Source organism: Bombus bifarius, unplaced genomic scaffold (assembly GCF_011952205.1).
Source record: "Bombus bifarius isolate JDL3187 unplaced genomic scaffold, Bbif_JDL3187 scf7180000009145, whole genome shotgun sequence".
Classification (NCBI taxonomy): domain Eukaryota; kingdom Metazoa; phylum Arthropoda; class Insecta; order Hymenoptera; family Apidae; genus Bombus; species Bombus bifarius.
The window spans coordinates 2,122,120-2,140,393 of NW_022884930.1; the positions used below are offsets into that span (position 1 = coordinate 2,122,120).

At 30.5% G+C, this 18,274-nt stretch overlaps 4 protein-coding genes and 1 long non-coding RNA gene across 8 annotated transcripts; 2 read left to right on the forward strand and 3 right to left on the reverse strand.

Annotated features, from left to right (window-relative positions):
• Nucleotides 1–83: 83 nt before the first annotated feature.
• Nucleotides 84–1,767, reverse strand: LOC117214046 (evolutionarily conserved signaling intermediate in Toll pathway, mitochondrial). The gene is made up of 2 exons (XM_033459875.1): nt 566–1,767; nt 84–493 (listed from the first exon to the last, which is right to left on the reverse strand). Exons 1-2 carry the CDS (start codon nt 1,434–1,436, stop codon nt 204–206), a joined length of 1,161 nt encoding a protein of 386 aa, XP_033315766.1. The 5' UTR covers nt 1,437–1,767; the 3' UTR covers nt 84–203.
• Nucleotides 1,768–2,044: 277 nt separating this feature from the next.
• On the forward strand, nt 2,045–5,473 carry LOC117214040 (chondroitin sulfate synthase 2). Its single transcript, XM_033459864.1, has 6 exons — nt 2,045–3,339; nt 3,439–3,746; nt 3,820–4,410; nt 4,484–4,759; nt 4,826–5,009; nt 5,084–5,473. Exons 1-6 carry the CDS (start codon nt 2,673–2,675, stop codon nt 5,392–5,394), a joined length of 2,337 nt encoding a protein of 778 aa, XP_033315755.1. The 5' UTR covers nt 2,045–2,672; the 3' UTR covers nt 5,395–5,473.
• Nucleotides 5,474–5,866: 393 nt separating this feature from the next.
• On the reverse strand, nt 5,867–9,157 carry LOC117214050 (ell-associated factor Eaf). Of its 2 annotated transcripts, none has more exons than XM_033459881.1 (6): nt 8,951–9,157; nt 8,472–8,844; nt 8,072–8,303; nt 7,567–7,800; nt 6,401–6,693; nt 5,867–6,303 (listed from the first exon to the last, which is right to left on the reverse strand). In XM_033459881.1, exons 2-6 carry the CDS (start codon nt 8,620–8,622, stop codon nt 6,209–6,211), a joined length of 1,005 nt encoding a protein of 334 aa, XP_033315772.1. In that variant the 5' UTR covers nt 8,623–8,844; nt 8,951–9,157; the 3' UTR covers nt 5,867–6,208. The 2 variants fall into 2 exon arrangements, with proteins under 2 accessions (XP_033315772.1, XP_033315773.1); XM_033459882.1 differs by having other exon boundaries at nt 8,932–9,157.
• Nucleotides 9,158–9,740: 583 nt separating this feature from the next.
• On the reverse strand, nt 9,741–12,663 carry LOC117214052. Of its 3 annotated transcripts, none has more exons than XM_033459885.1 (3): nt 12,592–12,663; nt 11,396–11,989; nt 9,741–10,217 (listed from the first exon to the last, which is right to left on the reverse strand). In XM_033459885.1, the coding sequence occupies exons 2-3, from the start codon at nt 11,553–11,555 to the stop codon at nt 9,766–9,768; spliced, it is 612 nt and encodes a 203-aa protein (XP_033315776.1). In that variant the 5' UTR covers nt 11,556–11,989; nt 12,592–12,663; the 3' UTR covers nt 9,741–9,765. The 3 variants fall into 3 exon arrangements, 2 of the variants coding, with proteins under 2 accessions (XP_033315776.1, XP_033315777.1); XM_033459886.1 differs by lacking the exon at nt 12,592–12,663 and adding an exon at nt 11,256–11,310 and having other exon boundaries at nt 10,082–10,217; nt 11,396–11,986; XR_004488767.1 differs by lacking the exon at nt 12,592–12,663 and having other exon boundaries at nt 10,090–10,217; nt 11,145–11,538.
• On the forward strand, nt 12,039–12,435 carry LOC117214054. The gene is made up of 2 exons (XR_004488768.1): nt 12,039–12,178; nt 12,314–12,435. It is a non-coding gene; the product is annotated as an uncharacterized LOC117214054 (long non-coding RNA).
• Nucleotides 12,664–18,274: the final 5,611 nt, after the last annotated feature.

The following is an 18,274-nucleotide window of genomic DNA, read 5'->3' on the forward strand; positions in this document are numbered from 1 at the left end:
AATGGATAACCGCGCTGAAATATTACTTTCAATTAAAATTGAATTCGTATTACTTCAATTTATATTCGGAAAACTATGCTAAGTTTAAGAAAACATAATCTTTTATTATACATTTTGAAGAAAACTTATATTAAAAATTATATAGTTGTTATTGTACAAACATGTTTATTTACAGTTGGAATTTATTTACATAAACTAATAAATTATTTTTCTGTTGCATCCACATTCTCAGATATTTGTTTTACATCAGGTTTTTTATCATTTTTGATGTATAATTGTTCATTTGTAATTGATTTTAATTTAAATGTTACTGGTACTTTTTCTAAAATTGGATTTGTTTTTTGCAAGCATCTTATCCATGATAATAGGGAATCTTTAGAAGATGTACCTGTAGCACACATTGCATAATATACACCATCTTCTTGTTCATGAATAGTAACTGGTATTTTAAAGTTATGCTTTTCCCAAAATGGAATTTTCAATTTAGTTATATCTGAAAATGAAACAACAATTGATACTTTTATTGTTTAATATGAAATATACGAGATTCTTTATTTTCTTTTACCATCACAATTTTCATAAATGATCTCCCTTTTTATTGCCTCTCCTTTTAATACAAAATAATCTATATAATATTTATCAACCCAAACTGCAAAAGGACCTTCAACAGTTAATGATTTATCAATTGGTTGTACAGCAAGAAGTTTTTGTTGTGATTCACTCATGGTAGATACAATCCATGTATCGTCAATTGCATCAGGTACATCCTTTGTACTATATACAGTAGTATTAGCTTGTACATCTACGCTCGACATTTTTGCTATTGCAAATTGGGCAAGTACTTTTGCATCTGTTGGTATAGGTGTTGGCAGTGGCCAAGGGTTTAGATGAGAAAATTTTGGTAACCAATAAAACATGCTACAACATTTTTTCATAACTAAACCATTTTTACCAAAAGTATCTTTAATCATCTTTTGCATTTCATAATCAGGTATTACAAAATTACTTTCCATTTTGTTAAGTATTAATAGAGCTGTATCCTGATGTTTTGGATAATGATACATCATATGTTGAAATTTATTTTCTGGTATGTATCTTCCTTTTGGAAATATATCAAATAATGCCTTGTAAGATTCTAAGTCTTTATTTACATTAAATTCATCCATATATTTTAAAGCAGTTGGTATGAATTGTAATTGTGCTTTTCTAGCATGGTCATCCCTTTTATATATACGTATAATTTCCAAAAAAGTTTTTTTTTCTTTTATTTGCACCTTAAAACGATAAGGTGTAATGTCGCTATCGGGATTATCTTTATTATATAAAATTTTATTGTTATGAAAATTGTTAACAATTGTCTGTTGTACACTTGCATGTTTTTTAATTACTTGTGATTTATTTAACGAGATGATTATGCTTTTCATTAACATATTCATATTATTAAAGAAAATTTTATAATTTTTAATTTAAATACAATTCATAAATATTACAATTAAATATAAATAAACGTCGTCAATGATTTTTCTGTATAACTTCCTCTTGAGAATTAATAAATTTTGTAATACAGATATATAAATATACAAATAACATTCTACATAAATTTACTTTTAGTACTGATTTATCAGTCAGTATTTAATACTAGTACAATTTTATAACAATATTTTTCAATAATACATATCTATTGAACAAAGAAGTATAAGTGCTTATTGATGAAAGATTTAGCATGTTGATATATAGCCACTACTAACTGGTATTTATTATCAGAGAGAGAATGAGAGCTTATAGTTCCGGGTGTGTACGGACTAGTGCTGCCCCCAACGGCCAAATACTGAAGGTGTTCCACTCTAGCATATACAAGAACCTGCAAAGTTTACAATGTGCCCAGTTCGTTTCCACACTAGCATATATAAGAACCTATTTAGTTCCACTATAAACGTTTATGATGGAATTAAATAGGTCTTGTACATATTATATGTATATGTATATATAGAGTGAAGGTGAAGTACACCTTTAGAGAACATTGGACTATAATTGTAAACACTCTCGTTTTCTCTTTGCTATTATCTATCCATACTCTAGTGAAATCTTTTAACCATAGTTTGACCAGAGAAGAAATTTCCTCTCTAGTTTAACATTCTTATAGAAGAAATTGATTGCAAAATTTGTTGAGAACCACTGTTGTAAATGTATTAGAGAAATAATTATATGTGTGGTATTTAATATAATGGAGGATAAATGTTTCAAATTTCAAATTATTGTCATATCACATTATATGTCATTTACCATTAAGGAACAAACGAATTAAAACCAGTGATATTTAAAAATTACTACATAAGTATTAGAATATTTTTAATGAATGATAAACCTGTACTCTGTCAATCTTATTTAATAAATATAATAGGTAAATAATTAAAAACACATACACACAGTATTTTTGCAATAAATTAACGATGTGGCTGATGAATAATATACTAACAGGAAATTATTAAACTTTGCATAATTGCAGACTGTTTTACAGGTTATTAAAGATAATGAATATATATTTTTATATTTAATGCTCCAATGTAAAGGATGATTGCTCATAAGATTGAATATAACATAAAATCTGTAATATAAAAGAAAATGATTTTTGTACAATAAATGTTGATGTATTCATTGCATGTATATAGTATATGACCAAACACTATCAAAAAATGAATCCTGTGCTAAAAATATTTTTAACCCATTGTTGGGCAAATATACATTTAATAATTGGGATTAGCATGGGTCTAAGTTTCAGTATGATGTTAATACCAGTTAATGTAGATAATTCTAATGGGAACACAGAGTATTCAATGCATTATTTAAATTACCAAGATGACTTGGACGAATATGAACCAAAAATAAATATTAACAGCAAACCTCAACAGGCACAAAAAGTTTCTAAAGCATTAGTACGTCCAAGATATTATTCTACAGAACTTGGAATCAGAGAGAAATTATTCATTGGAGTGATAACAAGTCAACAGTACCTATATAGTAGAGACATAGCAATTAATAAAACTATTGCACACATTGTAGACAAAGTACGATATTTCATTTCTATACCTGAAGGAACAAAGCCTAATGTTACTCTTCCTGGTATAGTTGGATTTACAGATACCAGAAGCATTTTGAAACCATTCCATACTATGAAATATATAATTGATAATTATTTGGAAAATTATGATTACTATTTCTTAATCAAAGATGTAAGCTACATCAATGTTAAAAAATTAGTAAAATTCGTTACCAAGATTAGTGTAAGTCAAAATGTTCATGTGGGGGTTCTTGGAGACACTCCAACTTATTGTTCCTTGGGTAAACTTAGCATGTTTAAATATTGTTTGTTCATTTATTCACATGTATAGTTTTTTTCCTTTAATATTTCACTAATAATAAATTTTTTCTAATTTTCAGATTCAGGAATTCTTCTGAGCAATTCAATAATACAAGAATTAAAGAACAATTTGGATTGGTGTGTAAAAAATGCTTATTCTGATTCGGATGATGTCAATTTTGGACGATGTATTGTTCATTCTACCTCGACACCTTGCTCTAATCACATACAAGGTCAGAAATTTTGGCATACCAAATTGAAACCAACATTTTTATTTGAGATGAATCTGAAGGAATTAGTTAGAAATAAAGAATTTCTAAGTTCACTTGTAATATATCCAATATATGACCATCTTCTTGCCTACAAATTGAACACTTATTTTGCAGCAGTGAGTGTGTTGAATGTATTAAAAATTAATTCAGTTGTAATCTACATTTTATACAAATTTTTAATGATTTTAGACAAAGTCCGTGGAAATTCAAGAAAAGATTTCCAATATTCGGAAATCGATTTTAAATATGGCAATTTTAGGGCCTCCACAAGAACGCAATGTTTCATGGCCAATCGGTAATCAACCAGGAAATAAAGCTATTGGTCGTTTTGATATTTTACGATGGTCATATTTTAATCAAACTCACATATTTCTAAATACTGATTTTTCAACTGTACAAGAATTAAAAACCGATGCTAAATTTGACATAGATCGAACGATTAATATTACAGCTTCTAGTATAATCGCTGATTATCAATATACATTCAAATTTAATAAATTATTGAATGGATATCAAAAGTTCGATGCATCTCGAGGAATGAATTACATATTAGACTTGGAGTTTACCAATGTTAATACTGGTAAAATATTGAGGAAGAGGGTTGAAGTGTGCAAACCGCTTGGAAAAGTTGAGATCTTGCCTGTTCCGTATGTAACAGAAAACACGAGAATAAATATAATACTAACCATAAATCCATCAAAGAAACGGGATGCGCTGAACTTTTTGGAGCACTATGCTATAGACTGTATGGAAAAAAAGTACAAAACCTTCCTTATGATGGTTAATATTTCTTTTGAGCTAATTTTTTAAAATCTCTTTTATGTATTTTTTAACCTTGTTTATTTATATGTAGGTCCTTTTATATAATTTTGACTCTGCATCTAAAGGAAGGGCAGATATATACTATGAGATTAAACAATATGCACTATCATTGGCTGATAAATATAAGAAACAACAGTCAAAAATTACCTGGCTTTCTGTACGCTTACCGAATATTGTAACGACCATTGAAACAAATCAGTTGCTGAACATAGCTATTGCAGATTTATGTATAAGAAAGTTTTCACCCGAAAGTTTAATACTTCTCGTCGAAACTGGAATACAACTTCGGCTGGATTATTTAAATAGGGTATGTGTATTATTAATACTAACAAAAATCTCGTATATACAAATTAATTAAAAATTTAATATTTAGATCCGTATGAATACCATAAACCAATACCAAGTATTCAGTCCAATTCCTTTCATGGAATACCATCCTGATATAGCTCATATGAACGATATAAAACAAGTTGACACGGATATTAATCGCAATCATGGAAGATACGACGAATATAATTTCAATAATATCGCCTTTTATGTTAGAGACTATAACACCAGTATGTATATTTTCCTATTTATATGTATATTTTTGTATTATTAATTTCATATAATATATTACATTTTCTTGCAGTGAGAAAAACCACTGAGGCTAGCATCCCAATAATACACTCCGATCGAGATATTTCATCGATGCTAAATCTTTCACAGAATATTCCTGATACTTCTTTATACGAGATGTTTGTTTCTTTCAGTAACCTACATATATTACGCGCAATAGAACCAGCTCTCAAAGTAAGGTATAAAAATGTTGATTGCTTTGATACAACTGATAATATCAGCAATTTCTGTACACGATCGAAGAATCATCATTTAGGACGGCGTAGTCAACTTGCTAGATTAATACTAGACTATGAAACTTATAAAAATAGTTTACTAAGATAAATTGTAAGGGAAGTATTACCAAATGATACTACTATTTTGTTTGATATAAAGGATATTAAAATGTTCTACATGTTATGCATGTAAATAAAATTCATATTATAATGAATACTTTATTAAATTTATACATTTTATTTAAATAAATAAGTTCGTAAATAATACAAGCGTTCAATTCTTTTGTTTTTCGTAACGCATCACATAATTTTATATTTATAAAGAGGTTGTAAGAGAAAATCAATAAGATGTGCTATGCACGACATTTAGATATTTACAACTATTTAAAAAAACACAAATAATCAAATTGAAAACTATAGAATCGAAAAAAAATAGCCAGTTTCCTAAAAATTACATAAAATATTTTGGCAAGATTTCCAGCTTTAAATTATATAAGAAAGTAAAGATCATATAATTACACTAAATACTGGTCAGTAGTAATTGTACAATCCCTAATACCTTATAAATAAACGTACATATGTTACCATTTGTATTCATTACATTTTTTTCATGTATTTACTGCACAAGAAGCAAAAGGTTTTTGTTTCATATATACCATAACTTATTGTAATACATACAGAATATGTGGAGTATGCTGTCAGATTCACTAGACACATATCCTGTGTGTGATATGGAATACAATTGAATTTTTCTATTTTTTTTTAATCCTTCAATATATAACAGCAAATAAAGCGTTGTAAAAATAGAGAATTTTTTGGCGGAGAGACCTTTAGGAAATCTTCTATTGCCCTTGGAAAATATTCTGGTAGAAACGCGTTTATCGATATAAATATATTATAATTTGAACATATATTACCCTTAATCACTCAGATTCTGATTCTGATAATTGTAAATCATCATTTAGGAGATTATTTGGCATAAGAAGTGGAGGAGATGGAGTTGTACTATTTAAATCTCCTAAAAAGAAATATGTACAATGTAAAATAAATCAAAAAAGGAAATTTGCTTATATTCAAAAAGAAAAATTGTAAAAATAGTCATATTGAAAGCATACCATTAAGTTCTGTCGAAGCTGGAACATCTTCAGTGTCTGAATCACTATCTTCTGAACTATCTGAACTTGAACTACTCGAAGTACTATCACTCAGAGCACCTACATCATTATCTATAATGACAGGAGCTTTCATATTGGGTTGAGTATTAGTTATGGATGATGACCTTGAAGGTGCAGTAGAATTGATAGTCGGGAATGTCCCAGATGATGTTAAAGGGCAGTCATCATTATCAGAACCAATCATTGGTAAGCTGGCTAAAGTAGACGGTGCCACTGAAGATTGCACTTCTGAACTAAAGTTCCGTGTTTTTAGTAAGATTACAAAAAAATCTGAATATATTACTGTGACATTATTACATAATCAAGCTTTTAAAAACTTATTTTACATTCTTTAACACATTGACTGCCACGCATGTTTTCAATGAAATCTCCTTCAGGCTACGCGCGCCGCAGTACCAAGCGTTCTCTGCTAGGTACTCTCATCGATATTTTAGTAATGCAAGTCGCTCAAGTGGTGGTCTCAAGAATGATCTCTTGCTTCGTTTGTTCGCAACATTAAAACCACTAGCTGTTGTTGAATATAATGAAGGAAAGTGTGGTATAGATTATTCCGAACAAATGGTTTCTTATGCCACCACAATTAGAAAAGGAATCAAATGGTACCAAAAACTAGGCATTCAATTCCTTCTGGGAATTTCTGTTGTAAACGCTTTGACGGTTTACAAAATTGCAACAAGGAAGGATATAAATATTAGAATATTTAGAGAATTATTAGCTGTAAAATTATTAGGGTTGTCTGAAAATACAAAAAATCCTTGACTTCGACTTCGAAAGGCACCAAAGAATTTGAAGAATACAACAACTTATTGTCCAAATTGTCCCAACCAACCTCAGTTATGTATAGAATGCTTTAAAGTTTTACATTCTAAATAATTTTTTTAATAAACCATTTTCGTATTACTTTTATAACAATTCAACAGTTTTATTATTTCCTCTGGAATATCTTTTCAAATACCTACGACGATCCTTTGCAAGTAGTCAAATAAGCGCCACCCGAATACGGGTGTCGTGGCAGTCAACGTGTTAAAAAGCATCACAAATTTCATTTTTTTCATCAAAGTTGATATTTATATTTGTACTTAAAAATATCAAAAAACGTTTTATACCTATTAGTTGAGGTAGAAGGTGGACTTTTGCTGTGATATGGTGATACTCTAAGAGGACTATATTGTTTTGGATGTAACTGAACGCTAGGTTCCCTTTTTTTCCCACTTATAACCTTTGTTCTTCCAGTTGCCCTACCATGAGTAGGGCTCTTTTTGTTTTCTACTGGAGTTATAGGTCTATTACTACTATTTCCCCCAGAAACTCCTAAATGTATCTGAGACTTTGGTTCTGTTCTAAAAGATGATATAACACATTATGATCTAATATATTAGTTTGTCCGAAAAGTATCTTTCTTTTATAAACACGTCTTTTACAACAATGCATCTTTATACAAACATGAAACCTAATCTGTCAAACATTGTGATCTTTATTTTGATAGAACAAAATGGATCATATGTAATTCGATAAAATAATATAAACGGAAAATGTTGTGCAGCCATTATTTCCTTATAAAATGAAAGAAACTTTTTGGATGATCTAATATCTTGTAAAAAAATCACATACCGAGTTTTCTTCACTTGAATATTTGCTGTTAATTTTTCTAGTGTAATTTCACCTGTGACATTATCTATTATCAAAACACATTCTTTGTGATAAGGTTTCTGAGAACCCTTGAAAACGGTGTGTGGAATTCCAGCACCATCTAAATGTGGAACAGTAACTGTCATCATGTTGTTTGTTCCAACATCGACTCTTGCCACCTTGGAAACATCAACACTTGCTGGTTTAAAATCATCTGAATAAAAAAACGCGTTAATGTTTCTATTATTAGCTACAAATCAATTATATTTTCAATATTATTAACCACCGATATTTCTTGCAGTATGTAAAAACACGAAAGAAAATTATAGTCAAAATATTTATGGATATGTAGATTATAAATGAAAAAAATGTACTGACTAACATTTCAAAGTGTGAAAGGCCGTTGATCTGTTACTGGTAAAAGTTGATCCCAGTTTGAGTTCTCGAATCTCAGGACCCAGACCAAGCCGCTCTGCCATGTCACGCCCGATACCTTGGAAGTTTGTTTCCGGAACAGATGTGACTGATTTCATTGGGTACGATTTTATTAATCTCCCTTTCGATAATATGAATAAAACAAGTGCTGAAGGCACACGGAATTTACGGCCGACTGAGATTAACTATTGCACGTTTTATTCGTTATCCTGCCAAAATATGGCAGAGACGCGTATTTGCATTTCAGTTTGGTAACAGCTGCGTAAACTCTTGCTTCGTTTTATCCTGTTACGATTAATTTGCTTGCACGTTCGTTCCTTCTGTCATTTGTAAGCAAAATAATTATCATTACAAATCCGAACAATTCATATGGTAAAGAAAAATCAAGCGAAAATAGCACAATTCACTACAACACGATTCACTGACCTAATTCGTCTGAGTATCTGCGTTCATCAATATCCGCATTTACTGCATTAATTTATTTAATAATTACTAAAACACGCGTTACATCATTGATTTCGAATTCTCGAATTCGAAGATTTGAATTCTCAACAACAACATTGTAGCAAAGATTTGCAGAATCAACCGAAAATTAACTTTCCACTGTATTATAGGAATTTAAGTATTATCATAGAATCTATATTAAATATAGATAGGCTACAAACTAAAATGTCTGACGGATGTGACGTATGAAAGGAGAAGCATTGTGTATATCGGCATTTTATTAACATTTTTTGAGAATGTATAAAATTTAAAGAATTTTAAACAAACCATATGTCTTTTAAAATATTTTATTCAGGAATGAAATTTGTTATTAACATTACAAATTTATATATACTTTATTAATACTAGTAACTTTACAATATTCATATACCACGATCATAAACTTCTACTATAGGCAAGGGGAGCCTATATATATTTTCGGGGAGCATTGATTTGAGCATAAATCCGCAAAATTGTATGAAATTCAAAATTCAAATATCAATTTAATTTTTGTTTTTATTGTCGATTGCGCTTATGTGATTACAACCAATCATCAATGCGGCCTCAAAGTACCATATTTTCCGCTCCCCGCTCTACATTCATTCGCTTAGGGATATTTTGTAATTCTAGGGAATTTACCGCATCGCACAATATTTATGAATCCAAAAGGGGTAGATATAAATGTTTATTTATTTTCAGACATATATATATATATATAATACAAAGAGTAATATTATACATTCAATAAAATGTATTATTTATACTTCATTTAAAGTGAAAACCATGAAAATTTCTACAAAACAGAGAGAATATTGGGTCAAATCAGTACTTGGAATATCATAATAATAACAAAATTCATCAATAAAAAATCTTTCAAATATGTAGGAGATAATTAAACTAATAACATTGTAATTACTATTTCTCAAACCAACCAACATAATCATTAGCAATTGGAGAGTAATAGTTACATTCAAGAACAACTGATGCCTTCGTATTTGGTTTTCTTTTCGCCTTGGTTGTAGATGAAAAAATATTGGCAAAATGCTCAAAGAAAATATTGTGAGCCAAACTCTCTCAGTAATCCTATATCCTTGTAAGATACCAGCAGTGAATAATGCCATTGATATAACATCAACGATCATAGAGTACCAATTGTAGAAGATTCTTAAATACTTTGCTACACTGGTTGCTGATGTAAAAAATGGAGCTCCTGGAAACAATATTGCTAAAGATAATATGCTCTATACCACACATACATATTATGAATGCTACTATTAACTATGTTTTATAGCGTGAACTAGTTGTTTTTAAACATCGAAGTTGTAAATGTTTTTCTAGATCTAATGTTCTTAGAACTATTATGAAAAAGTCAATTTTTCTGACTGTTTACCTACGTTCATATCAGTTTCCAGAAGTTTAGAGGAAAACACAAAAAAGATGTAAAAAGTAACAATTTTTAATTTTTGAATATGATATATAAATGAATAATCAATAATTTTGTTACAGATATAAAAGTAAATGCACAGTTGGAACTTGTGAGAAATAATGTAATTAATGGATACTTTTAGCTCTTAACAAAAATAAAAATTTCATTATCTATTTCATTTTCTACTTCATGAAATTTCTATGAAACAATTAATATTTAAATAATATCGTATATTTCAAACCAAAACTAATTGATAATCACTATTTGAATTAGAGAATAAAAGTTTGTTATAAGTGAGAAAAAGTTTAAATCTTATCCATATTATTTATACTTCTTTAAATTGTTACAAAAATTTATATAATATCAGGATGAAAGCTATAGTACATAATTGAATTTCATTATTATGTAAGTAATAAATATAGAAAAGCAACGCTATTTATAATACGCTAAAAACGCAGTATTTATAATACTGTAATAAGCAAAATTAAGAAATTATAAGCATGCAAAACATAAATAAAGTTATTATCTATCTACCATACTAATTCTCATAATGTTCAACTATATACATACTTATGCAAACTATGTGGCAACTAAAAGGATATATTATAGGATACTATGTATCTATTATAGGATGACATTTTTTGGGATCACTCTTTATGTTTTACATTTTGCTTAAAAACAAGTGCATTGAATTATGTTATTATTTCCCACCTGTTCCAACAAAGTTGAAATTTTGATAAAATGATAAACTGAGAGTAATGTTTCTTCTTTTGGAGCTTTACACTTAAAAATTAAGTACAATACCCTTATGTAGTTTCATACCAACTAATCCTCTGCATGACCCCCACTAACATATAAGACGTACTTTTAGGGGGCCCTGTACAGATAACACTGCTTTAAAAATATACTAGGCAAATATCAAGATGCAAAATATAGGCAATTATTAGAAGATACATTCTTACCAAACCTGAGTAATCCCAGTATGGAGTGTGAAAGTAGAATTTGAAAGGCATGAAATGACCAGGTGCTTGTTTTATCATACTTATTACTGAAAGTTCTCATGCAAGCAACTGTCACGAAGAATTTCGCTAAATGTGCTAGGATGCTGCTTGGACAGATCATAGCTACCTTTTATTCACAGACACTGTACTTTCTGGCTTAATTAATTTAAGATCGCGTAATACGTTAAAGTTAACGAAAACTTCCATGCGATCAAAGTTAAAATACGTCGTTACGAACAAATATCTTTATGTTTTATTGACAAGGTAAACACTAATTCTTTTACAATTTGTTTGATATTTGAATGAGGTTATGTATTCTTGGATCTGTAATGATCAAACTTTATCTCTTAACGATTGATCTACATTCTACATTACGCGAGTTATATTTATGTTTCTGAATTTGCTCAACTTTATTAAAACACGATCCTCAGCATAGATAGCAGCACGAACATCGTATTCTCTTTAGATAGCTCAATATACATGTGTACATATATGTAGGTATCTTGTTTGTGTCTCCAAATGGTTTTGCCACATATTTTAATTATCACAATACATCTGAAATTTAATAGATTCAGTACATTTAATTTAATAATTTAATTAAAAATTTGGATTGATTAGAAATTCGTCTTTTCAAATATTCTATTCAATTTTCAATATAAAATCTATGCAAAAATATGATTGAAAATTGATGACTCTATCCTTGAGGGTTGATAAAGAAAGGTATCATACTCGTAACTCATGAAAGTAAGTATTAGTATAATGACATTTAAGCTTATATATATATATGTATATTTTAACAATTTACAAATGACATATAAAAACATTATGTACATTTTACATATAACGTGAATAAAAAATGAGAATCATAAATATGATTAGAGGAATATCAGTGCAAATAGCTATAATTATACTTGCGTATGAAGGGAAGTATCAAGGATTGAATTGGCAAGCAACTGTTGGCGTTGGATCAAGAAGTTTTTTAAGCAAACGCAAGGAAAGAGGTTTTTGCGCAAAAAAAAAGAAAGAGGAAGGATATGCTAGAGGTCAACGTCTTTCCTTCGTTCAGAACGACAATATGACTAATAAGAATGAGTACATCACTGATACGTGTTGTCACTTCTACTAAAAATTTTGCAGCAGTACTGCAGTATTTTTACCCTTGACAACTTGCCGTGTAATCGCGCTAAACGTTCGTGCGCGGACGACGTGAAATCATTACACTACTCTAAACCTTATGCGAACTTCATACTATTAAAAATTTTAATTTTATTGTTTATACCAATGATTTACAAATAAGGCATTTTTAATGAATCGCAAAGATGTAATTCATTTGATCCATATTTTTTTATTTTTTAACATTCCAAATGAGAAACGTTGATTTCGTATGCAACATATTTTTGTGTATGTGTGAACAAAATCATCCAAATATATTTCCTTAATTTATTAAATTTCTTATTTTTTCATTTCTTATAAATTTCTTACATATCTCGTAAAAGTACACGATAATGATTAAAAATGATATTTATAAATTATAACTGTTAATATTTGACTTTAAACGGTACATACTTCATTTATGAATCCGTAGCTATTATTAAGTAAGTGCTGCCATCTATCGAGTGAACATTCGAAGGTATTTGTCAGATCAAAATCGCTCTTATGACAAATACTAATTGACAAAGTTGCTAATCGCGTTTTACACATATATCAAAATGATTGTACACACAAATTCTAATATCTTAAGTGTATATTATTCCCATAAAAGCTATCTATTCACATATGTGATACTTTTGTTTAATTAAATAATCACATTTTTCGGCAATCGGTCTTATGGAATACACAAATTTCTAAAATTTACGAAAAATAAATACGTAGTACCAGTAATAATTCTTATTTAATATATGACATTTAGTATTAAACGAAGATTTATTTTAGCTGTGTCAATGTATGTGTTTATTTTGGAATTAAAGAATGATCGATGTGATGGTAAAAATCTCATTTACAAATAGCTATATTTATCTTTTGAATTACAAAAAAGTAGCAATATTATTTAACAAGTACTACTTTTTAGTGCAGCGCATTAATAGGAGGATTAATCCTAATAATCGTCATGATGATCCTAGCACAATTTTCCAATATGATTTTATTATCACTCTTTGGCAAACAACGTCACGAACCGTATGATGATGTATTTTGTCAAACGTTTTTACACGATAACGAAACCTTTACATCAACAGGATGGTTATACCTTGAAACAACGAGATAGCCTCTCGTATTCTCCTATGTTTACAGGATATTTTCTTATAATTAGATAACCATTCTCCCTTCCCCTGCACGCCTATGCAGGTAACTACTAAAAATAGAATTTTGCGATATTTTTACATTGGACACTAGAAATGCTATTTTAAAATGTAACCGCATAACTCCTTGTGAAATGAACTATAATTTAATTTATAAACCGATATTGAGAAAAATTATCGCGATTTATTACGATTTTCGACAAGGGAAAGATGGAAAGGATTCCCTTCTACAAACATTGTATAAGAAAATAAACTCTTTTAACGACTTTCATTTTTCTTATGTAATGACTTTCCGATTACCTTAAATTCCTGATATTTTCTGACTTTAATTTTCTCCTTATTTGCAGTGCTATTGCAAGATTTTAATTACATTCTATGTATTCAGAGTCATATTTCTTCGTTTTGTCAGAGATCAGTCATTACCTAACGATCAAAATTACAACGCTGTTGCAACGAGGTTACGCGACGGAAGGAACGGGGAAATTACCGATCTTGTTTTCCGTTTGCCAATGTCAACGATGCGTATCTATGTATTTGGGTTTTCTCCTTTTGCGTATACTTTATTGTTCATCACGATGCATTACTTAATACACCGTAATTACATTACACAAAGTCGAAAGAAAAAAAAAGAGAAACAGCCCTTCGTATTATAATCCATTATTTCAATTTTATTACTAAAAAAAATTCTAACGAATATTGTTAAATTCCTCAAGAAAAGTTTTCTTATGAAATATTTATGCAACACAATCGAAATTCTCCGAATAACTTTACATCCTAACCTTTTATATGCTTACGTTCGTTACCAGTGAATTGCGGATATTAAAATTGTTAAATGTTCGGTAATTTGCATATTCGGGTAATTTGCATATTCGGTTATTATATATATACGTATATCCGTACGTATGTATAGCAGTATACGAGAATATTCGAACGCTCCTAGAAAATTTTTATGTATATATTATATAAAATATTTTGAAATCCCATTAGCACTGTAACGAGATAGAGCTATTGTTAAAGAAACGGATCTGAAAACATATACGTGTATGTATGTAGAAGTTAGAAGACATTTATTGGAAGCATACCCCTCACAAAAATTACCGAAGTACTTGTACAGCCTATTATTGAATATATTAATAAGTCACAGTATGTATTGAGATCATTTTTAGCACTAATTGTATGCTCAAGACTAGATATTATTTGTAGCGTATACTAATGTTTTACTAAGAGTATATTTGCAATAAACGTCTTGTAACTTTTATATATGTTTTCAGATTGATTTCAAATTTTATTAGTATAATCACGATAGTCGTGTCTCGTTACAGTGCAAACGAAATTTTAACAAATTTTGTATATTGCACGTAATATACTCATAGAAAAAAGCTCTGATAAGCTTCCGAATAGTTTTGCGAGTTGCTATATGTACGACGTGTGCAAGTTACTTACGTAGGATCGAAATCAAAGATACACAAGAAGCTAGTTATTAATAAAATTTGCAATTTAGGCGATAATTTAGACCTTTGACCATGGACGAGGAGGTAGAATTGCAGGATACGAAGTTCTGGAACATTTTAAAGCGTTTAAATTCATCGAGCTTGAGAAAGTTTGGCAAAAAAGTTTATTATCATATTCTAAAACGACCTACACACACTGATACGTGTTGTGCACATCGATTCCTAGATTTCACGAAATTGCGTTAGAATTTAGCCTTGCGCATCAGCTAGGATGGTATATCGATTTACGCATCGATGTAAGCCATTCCCAAATCGATACGTCGATGCGAGTTTACACTAACCTGCATCATAAAACCTAGCAGTCGATGCGTGCAGTGCAATATCTATGTTCCAGCGTATGCTAGGTCGCTTTACCGCGATTATCAAATTAGCAGAAAAGGTCTGTTTTAAATTTCGTATTTTTTCAATTTCAAAATACAGATACAGGCGATTTTAGCAAAATTAATTGACTTCTAACGAGATATAATTTATTGTATCTATTATACGATATAACAGGTTGGTAGTTTTAGCGTTAAAGAACTTTATATTTTTCAACTTCGCGTCGCAAGTGCATCGTCGTACTTTCGCCATAATACAAGATAGGAATGTCACGTGATAGAGCTCCTGGAATCTAAAGATAATCTCATGTTGGAAAAAGAATTGTTCCGGTATCGTTCTTACCCTTTACGTTTCCGTATAATATGATGACGACAGTGAGATTGCACGATTGATTGATTTCTAGATATCACAAATACGAATGATGTCACATTTTATCTTACGAAGCTTAGCGATCTAGACGACGACCACTTTCGTTGGCCAAGATAACAGAACTAATTTTTATTTCGCAAAACTGGGTAATATACGCGTAAAGTGGAGATATGGAAATTATCAGTTTGTTCCAGAGGCGAACTGATTATCGGGAAATTTGGAAAAATTTCTAATAAGGATAGTGGTAAGAGTAAACTGGTTACTAGTTACTTTTAAGGTATTTGTAGCGCGAGTTAGTACGCGGAGTTAGTACATAAATACCAGGCAAGGCTTCTTCAGGGAGTGTAAAACAAGTCTTCAAACAGTTCATCATACAGTCATACCCTTCGTGTTATACCAAACAGTGGAAATAAATACACTAAACATCACATTACTCTGCATCTTTAATCTACCTCCACCTTGAGCGTTAATAGCGTTCACGGTTCGCGATATCAACCGATCAGTTGCATCCTGACTAATCGCTAATTAGTTGAGAATTCGCATTACGTACGCTAACAAACAGTTCAAAAATGGACAGAACGTTAACTTTATGTTATACCGTATACCGCAAGTAGAACGCTGAAATTACCGATATTTAACATTTTAACAACTTCGTGAGAATGGCTTTTCCATGATTAATGAAAAAATCAATTTCGCAGCGGCTTACTATAGCAGCTACATGTTAAAACTTTTAACTTTGAAGATGAATATCTCCATTTCGGTAAGGCTAGGCTTTCTGACCAATCAATCATGTATAGATAATATACTAAATATTATATTATATTATCAATAATATATTAAAATATTTCAAAGAAATTACAAGAAAGTCAGCCTATGGTATAAAATCTTAAACAACCGAAAATCGTTTCATCAACAGCCATTTTACCGACATTATCTTTCGCTGACAATTATTATACCCATGTTATCGCGCTGAAACTGTTAAAAAGATTTTTTGGATATGTTACGAAGCTCAACGTTTTTCCATCAACTCGCCAACCAATTTTTTCTATATAAAGACTGACCTCGTTTAGTTTCCAAAATATTCGCGGCAAACTACCGCTACTGCATTATTGAATTCTGCCTATAGTTGTGCGTCTGTGGCAACGTATACATTAGCAATCGTGTGCAGCGTACACGATAGTAAGTAATCGGTCATTCTACGATCCTTCTATAGTTTCGCCGTTATCGTTAATTATGCATCTTTATCTGCATATTCGTTTGCATAAAAAAGTAAAATGGAATGATAAAAGTTGCTTTAGCTAACTGTTATTTTATTAATCAATACAAATTAAAGAAAGATAGACATTTACAAAGAAACAGTTACCCCCAATCTCGATAATTTTTTAATAAATACCTTCTCAAAATCGCCATTCTGAATTGTGTTCTAAATAGTGTCCGTATAGTAAATTAAATGCGTGGACGAGTGGAGAACAGCTCTGCGTCACTACTTACATCCCCACCTCTTCATTTCGGAGAGCGCCCCCCACCCACGCTCCTTTTCCTTTTTATTTTTTTATGCACGGAACCGAATATGTAGATAAAGACGCATAATCAACGATAACATATGACGGTTTCTATCGTTTTTGTCAGTAAAAGACGCTATTGTCGAAACGATTATCGGCGGTATTACTTCCAAACATCAGCTTATCAACGCCGGAAAAGCATTCATTTTTGCCCGAATGAAGCTCTATCGCGTATTGAAAAGACGCGACTGCGGAACCCTGGCTTGTTAACGATTTAGTCGATGCCGGTGCCGCACGATTCAGGTTTAATTAAGCAAGTAAAAAAGAAAGAAACGCGAGCAGGAGAAGTTACAATGTTGAAAGTGGGTCGGATCTTGAAACTTTGTTGACCTAGACACGCAGCACTGCCCCATCCCTGATATTTAAAAAATCCAGATGCACCGTTATCGGTTATTGATATACTATTTGACAGACCAGTTGTTTTCCGCTTGTTGCATACAGTCATTCTAAGTTTTCAATAATATTTCGTTACAATCATCGACGCAAAATATATTCTTCTTTCTTCTGTCTTTGATGTCTAGTTTTTGAGCTGTTTAATTTTAATATCATATATTTTGTATTTTCGTTGCAAAAGTATACTTTTACAGATTGGCTCAGGAAAATAGAATATTTTAATATCCGATGATATCCAGGGGTGGACAACATTGCGTCGGATAAAAGACGGTCTTCGAAAGTTTTAAATTGTAAAACAGCTTCCGTAAAGTTCTCTTTGGTCGCGGCAGAGAATTACTTCGTCTTCGTTCGAAACAATTAAGGAGAAATTTAATGAATTCTGCTTTCGGA